The following is a 6,969-nucleotide window of genomic DNA, read 5'->3' on the forward strand; positions in this document are numbered from 1 at the left end:
TTTTCTTCTCCTTCTGCCCCTTTCTCTTCATTCCTCCCATCCATACACCCTCCCTCGTTCGATTCCTTGCTCAAGTCTGTCTTTGTCATCCCTCGTTCTCCTGTCTCATCCCTCTTAGCCTCCGCCCCTCCCNNTTCTTTTCTCTTCTTCCTCCATCGTTGTGTGGGATAGCTCCATTGTGAGGCGCGGGAAGTAAAGAGAAAGAAGAGGTAGGCGAGGACGTTGTGAAGGAAGGAGATTTTGTGTGGATCGTTGAATCCGATAGAAGTTTATCGATCTTATTGATGACTATGAGAATAGGGAGATCATATTCGTCAGCTAAGAGAAGAACTTCTTCGGTTTGCACACGTCTTCCTTCCGTCACATCTATGACAATGCATGCGATATCTGCACACGCACTGGCTCTTCCACGCATAGCATAAAACGTCTCATGCCCCGGTGTATCGATAAAGGTTAACTTTGTCTCTTCTTCAGATTGACTTCTCTCCCCTTCCACATTCTCTCTCCGCCTCGTCTCACACTCATCTTTTCTGTCCTGCGCTTCTTTCTCTTCTTCTCTACACTTATGGCGCTCTGACCTCCTACTCCTCCCGCTATCCGTCCCATCCTCTCTTGATATCTTCTTCTTCTTCTCCTTCTCTTTCTCTTCTTCTTGGCCTTGATCGTAGAGGTGGCTTTGCATACCAGCCTTTCCTAGAGAAGACGAAGTTGAGAGAGAGGAAGGAGGTAAAGTCACGGTGACACCTGTGATATTTTGCGTTATCCCACCTGCTTCAAAGGGAGCTACGAGGGTGCCTGCGATTCGATCTAAGAGAGTCGTCTTTCCATGATTGATATGCCCCAGGAGAACGACAACAGGTATGGCATTCCGAGGAGAATTTCTCTTCTTCTTCTTCTTCTCTCTTTCTCTAGAGGAAGAAGATGGCTCATGACGGATTTCAGAAGGTGTATGAGAAGCAAGAGAAGATGAAGAAGAGGGAGATAGAGATGGTGGGGAAGTCCAGTCGGGTTCGGGATCGACAAGAATAGGATGAAGATTGAAGATTTTGCATGCATGAGCAGCTAAAGAGAAAGGAACAAGAACTTTCTTTTTATTGATACATTCAAACTGGCGATTCCCTACTGGATCTCTCCACACATAACGGTGTGGCTCGGGTGTACGTACACCGCAGATCCGCATGCATGTCGCGTAATCGACGCGAAAAAAGACTCGAAGCTCCTGAACTCCAAAGACAAGAAGTTCATTCACATCTACACACCCACACAGACCCCTCGGGGACTGTCTCCTCAACACTTCCCTTCTCTTCTTTAGACGTGCGTGCGACAAAATGAAGACGACACATTTCTCTTCTGGGAAGTGAAAATTCTTTGGCCATTCATCTACCTATTCACTAATGTTTTGAAACACGGACAAGGAAACCTCTCAAGACGTCCTTTAGTGACTTTTTTAGGACGCTTTTCATTCCTATTCCCTCGCCGCATGCACCACCACCTTCCCTATCTTCTTTCGGTACAGATGACGGGGAAGGAAGATTCGAGCCTCTTCGAGATAAGAGTCTATTCCGTGCTGTACAATAGAACCCTTCCCCATATAGAGACATAAAACATACACGCTTCAAGCTATCCATCGTGTCTAGAGAGAAAGAGATCGAAAGATCGAGATATAGAGATATCTTCAGTTGATATAACTTCGTGCGAGAGCGTAAGTCTCCATGTGCTTATAAGGGAGAATTAGAAGCTAAAGCCGACTGTAGCACATTTGAGAAAGACAAGTTGTAGGGATGAAAGCAAAGGAGAATCTTTCCCTAGAAGAGAAAACTGACAGGCAAGGATAGTTGTCTCGCCTAGGTATGAAGAGGTGAGAAAAAAGCGAGATGGGGAGATATGCAGTGAGTGTACATACACCCCAGGGACTCACGCTGAAAAGATCGCATGAGTGTACTAATAGACACCTAAGCTGTCTCTTTTTAGTCAGTGGCCCAGGCTTCCTTGTCAACCTTCTTAAGAAACCTATCTCTAGACTTGCTTACAGGGTGTATGTGTAGAGATACACCTCTCTACGATGTGAATACTTGCATGTGTTTCTATAGACATTTTGTATGTGAATGAAGAGGGGCTATTCGTAGAGACAGAAGGAGAGAAGATCATCTACACACTTCACGCATAGACCTTCTGCATGACAGGCCATCTACGAAGAGATTCACATACATACAGATATAGACAGGTAGATAGATGTATGATCTACTTCCCGCAGTCTGTAGAGATAGCACACTGCGGAGGAGTCTATCGTAGGGTGATCCGAATATAAGACGAAAGCCTTATATGTAGTGGGGGAATGGCGAAGAGGTGTGGAGTTTCGACTAGACTTACCCGAGGTGCGACATAAGGAGGAAGAAGAACAGTGCGAGTTTTCTGTCTTCTGCCAATGAGGAGGGTCTCTTTCATACGAGCTCTTCCGATAGGTTGGGCTCGGTGGTAAGCGAAGTACCTTATAGGAGAAGAAAAGAAGAAGAAGAAGGAGAAAGATCTCCTGAGAGAAGGCTTGAAGTGAAGAAAAGAAAGCGACGACGAGAGCGGAGCACCCCCCCACCCTCTTTGGCATTTCCCAAGTATCTCCACCCCTGGACTATGTCTACTATCCATCCTCTTCACGCATGGTCGGAGGTCTTTCGAGAAAAAAGTGAAAGAGTGAGAAAGAAAGAAAGGAAGATTGAGAAGGAAAGGAAGATAGAAGAAGAGAGTGAGAAAGAAAGAAAGGAAGAGCGAGAAGGAAAGGAAGAAAGAAGAAGAGAGTGAGAAAGAAAGACTGAGAAAGAAAGGAAGAAAGAAAGAGAAAAATTGGAATGCCTGCCCCGAATGTGAAGGGGGTAAGAAGAGTATGAGAAGCTCCTAATCGAAACTCATAGGCAAAAAAGAGAGGAGAGGAAGGAGAGAGACAGAGACACAGAAAGAGAGCGAGAGACAGAGACAACGACAAGAAACAAGGCCTCAGAAAGACAGAAAAAAGAAAAAAAAAGAAGAAGAAAGCTTGTATTGAAAAAGAAGAAGAAGAATGAGGGAACCCGACCGAGACACAAGACAACCCAAAGACAACTTCTGGTACATACGTGTATATACAGGGGGTACGTATATCTGTACAGATATATATATATATATATATGTACACACATATATATATATATATATGTACTTTTTACATAGGAATAGAGGGATACCCCGAACATGTATGACTGTACATAGGCAGGCCTAGAGAGATCTAGAGAGACAGAGAAAGTCCACGAAGACTTCTGCAATAGCCCCTTCAGACAGAGGGAGATGAGCTAGGGAGAATTTCGATGGAGAGAGCATCGACGATGATACGGGGGGGAAGTCCCGAAGGGAAAGAAGACGCTAAAGGCTTCTACCGACCTACAGCAGCAGAAGAGAGGAACACGAAGAGCTGCTCTTGCGACGACAGATACCAAGAAAGATCGAGATAAGCAAAGAGGAGAAAGAACGAATCGACGCTAGGGTAAGAGTCCCTCCATCCCCCCTCTTTACCTACGGTGTTCTCTCCGGGAAAGATGAGAGAAAAGACAGACAGATCGAGAGAATGTCTCAGTCTTCAGCTTCGCTCGGTAGATCTCTCCTCTAGGTAATAAAAGTTTGAGGTGTAGAAACATAAAGAAGACTATCACGAGGGGAAGCCCTCGGTGTGTGTGAATTCTCTGGGCTCTCTTGTATGTGGTCCTTCTCCCATGACAGAACAATCGATTTTTTCATTGCATGCGCCCGCATGCACTCATGTCTCATCCTTCAGAACTCTCCTATGTCTCACTTCCTTCTGCTGCTTCTAGATAAAACCTTAGCCCTTACGAGATGTTCCTATTTATGTCTGCCTCTTTTCTCCCTCTTCCTTTCTGACCGAGTCGCCGAAAGTTCATTAGATGATGTGTGTTCGTCTTTTCTCCTCTTTAGCGTTTCTCACGTCTTTCCTCCTCCTACGCATCCTTACGCATGTGTCTCGTAGGTAGATGAGGCTTTTTGACCTCCCCTCTAACTCTCCATGCAGAAGAGTTAGACGGCGAAAGAAAGACAGTCAAACTGACGCTGTCTATCGACAACTCCTTCTCAGGGGGTAGACACTTAGAGGTCGTTCTCTCCTCCATTCACTGCTGTGTGTCTTTTCGACTGGCCCTAAAGAGCGCTTCGCTCGCCCTTCTTCTTCTTTTTCTTCTTCTCTCTCTCTCAGCCACCTTTAACAGGAGCTTTTCCTTTCTTGGAATTCCGGGGGTAGAATCCATTGCATGGAGAATGGACTCTTTATGACGCTGTTCTCGCTGTCTCCTCACTGTCTCCGTCGGGTTTGAAGGGCTTTTTATGGCTGGGGTGAACTCTTTCTCACTTCTGTGGCTCCTCGTGTATCCGTAGAGAATCTCCTTGTCTCTTGTGTGGGAATTTCTCTCGTCTTTCCCCCTCCTCAGGGCCACCCTTTTAATGAGATCTGTAATTGTCATCATAGTTCGTTTCCACTCACACTTCTTGTGTATGTACACTCAAACAAGTTGCCTCAGGTGTACATACACCTCGCATGCCTCGAGTGTATGTATGTACACCTGAGACGTCGCTTGCTCCCTCCACACACCTCCACCTGCCCTGCTACGACAGACGCCTTCCCCTGAGACATCCCCGGCGCTGCTCCTCGCATCATCCATACGTCTCATTATCTTTCTCGTTACGATATATATATATATATCTGCAAGATCTCCTCTCTTTTCCTGCATTTCTCATCCTTGAAGAGGCTTCATGTTGATAGTCAAAGACTGCCATCGTCAGTTTTCACATGCAAGGCGTCCGTTAGTCGCCTTCTCTTTCTCGGACCTCCTCAGGAGTCTTTCTTTCTCCCGCGAGACAAGCAGGAAGAAATCCGTCGGCTTCGGTTAACATGTGGAAGAAAGAAGACGATGGAAAGATGCTTATCTTGTCGTGTTGTCTTCTTTCTTCACCCATCACTCAAGCATCTTCGGCTTCTCTTCTTGAACGATTCAGAGCAACTTGTATCGGATCTGTTGCTCCTTCTCGATTCTCTTCTTCTTCTTCTTCCTTTAATAGGTGCCTTGTCACAAGAGCTTGCGTTCTTGCCCTTCTCATCTTGGGTTTCTCTCTTTCCTTTACTGACGGTCTGACTATCTCTTCTTCTTCTCCTCCTCCTCCTCCGATCCTTAGCTCCTTTGACTCGATCGTCTCACCTCAAGTCTTCTCTTTCCTCCCTGTCTCTTTTTATTCTTCCTCCTTCTTGCCCTCCTACTCTCTCTCGTCTTCTTTCTCTTCTTTCGCATATCCACCCCACAGGAAGATCTTCCTCTCTATCCCTTCTTTCATATCTTCTTCCTATTCCTCTTGGGGTGGCCACTCTCCTCTCTTCTCGAGCTCGTCTTTTTCTCGGGGGAACCGACAGGTCTTACCGCACTCGGAGGGAGAGATCAAAAGAGAAAGGCCTCGTTTCTGTGGCGCTCTCCAACTAAGGAATTTCGACACACGTCGTGACTCTTCTTCTTCTTCTTTTCTTCCTCCTCGCTCGGCTTTTCTTACTCCATTCTTTCCACAGAGAGTCGATGGATCTTCATCTTCTCCTTCATCTAGAGAGCCTAAGAGCTTCACATCGTCTAGGGGGAATCGACCAGGTGTACATACACACGGGGGGCTGACGCGCCGCTTCTCATATCACCCAACATCCGCGTGCTATAAAACAAATCTTCCTTTTTCTTCTTATCCCCCCTTGTGCTTGTCTTCTTCTTCTTCTTCCTCTTCTTCTCCTTCGTCTCATCTTCCTCAAATCTCTTCTTCTTCTTCTTTCTTTCCTAGGAATCTTCTCTTAGGTAATCCCCCTTTATCGATCTCGACACTCCCCTCGTGTTCCTCACAGAACCTTCACCGATTAAAAGCTCTCCCATCTCCTCTCTCTTCATCTCTTTCTTCTTCTTCTTCTCCTCTTCTTCCGTCTAGTAAGTCTCTTTCTTCTTCTTTTGACCGACGTGGATCACCTTGTAGGGTGTTGTCTGCGTCATGTCTTCCTTTCTCATCTTCTCTCTTTACCAGAGACTTTCTATTCTCTCCCTCTCTCTGCAAGCCCCCTACTCCCGTGCATGCACTTTATCGGCGGATTCTCCTTCTTAAGTTTCTTCAGCAGCAGAGAGAGGGGCTTCGAGGCAGTCCACTTCTCCAAAATATCTGCACTTTGACCTCTGTCTTTCTTGGAGGCTTTCTTCTTTGGAAGGGTCTCCAATGGCTATCCTATTTCTTTGCGAAACAAGATCGACTGGTACGTCTCTCTCTCTCGAAGAAGAAGAAGAAGAAAGAAACTCCTCTTCTTGTGGGATGATAGAAACTCGTCGTTTCTCTCGGGAGGGCTCTCTTCATGAGATTCTTTCTTCTTTGACGACTTTTCTTTCTTTCCTTATCTCTCTATCTCTCTCTCTCTCTTTTTCTCCCTCGGCAGTATGTCCTCCTTTCCCTAACATCTCTGCATGATCATCTTTGTCATAAAGAAAACGTATTTCTTCTCCTTTTTCTTCTTCTTTTTTCTTTTAAGAGGAAGTTCTTTAAGTCGGAGGCAACACCTCTTAGGCTTCCTCTTGGCTTAGATCCCCTTGACGTCTATAGATATAGATATAGATATCTAGATATCTATATATCTATATATATAGTTAGAGAGATAGAAGTTGTTTCGCAGACATGTAGATGTGTATTTGTATGTGTCTATATGTAGACAATTGCCTCTATAGATGTATATAGATGGAGATATTTATGTATCATGGGGGTGGTAGTGGTCTGTCTCTAGCATGTGGATCTTCTTTTCTCATAATGTCGTTAGGTCGTAATGTATGAGACTCCCCTACTACTGCTGCTGCTGCTCTCGTCTCTGACGTAACACAACAACAGTATTCTCTTTCTTCTTCTTCTTCTCCTTCGTCTTCTTCTCTTTCTTCT

General features: G+C 45.4%; 2 protein-coding genes across 2 annotated transcripts; one reads left to right on the top strand and one right to left on the bottom strand.

Moving 5' to 3' along the window:
- Positions 1-85: 85 nt before the first annotated feature.
- Positions 86-3,029, bottom strand: CSUI_011214 (elongation factor tu gtp binding domain-containing protein; the record flags this gene model as incomplete). The annotated part of the gene is made up of 2 exons (XM_068071315.1): positions 2,371-3,029; positions 86-1,219 (listed from the first exon to the last, which is right to left on the bottom strand). The coding sequence occupies exons 1-2, from the start codon at positions 2,641-2,643 to the stop codon at positions 86-88; spliced, it is 1,407 nt and encodes a 468-aa protein (XP_067916708.1). The 5' UTR covers positions 2,644-3,029.
- Positions 3,030-4,951: 1,922 nt separating this feature from the next.
- On the top strand, positions 4,952-6,910 carry CSUI_011215 (transmembrane; the record flags this gene model as incomplete). The annotated part of the gene is made up of 2 exons (XM_068071316.1): positions 4,952-6,301; positions 6,854-6,910. 2 exons carry the CDS (start codon positions 4,952-4,954, stop codon positions 6,908-6,910), a joined length of 1,407 nt encoding a protein of 468 aa, XP_067916709.1.
- Between the last annotated feature and the right edge of the window lie 59 nt (positions 6,911-6,969).

Source organism: Cystoisospora suis, assembly GCF_002600585.1.
Source record: "Cystoisospora suis strain Wien I chromosome Unknown contig_10196, whole genome shotgun sequence".
NCBI classification, from domain to species: Eukaryota; Apicomplexa; class Conoidasida; order Eucoccidiorida; family Sarcocystidae; genus Cystoisospora; species Cystoisospora suis.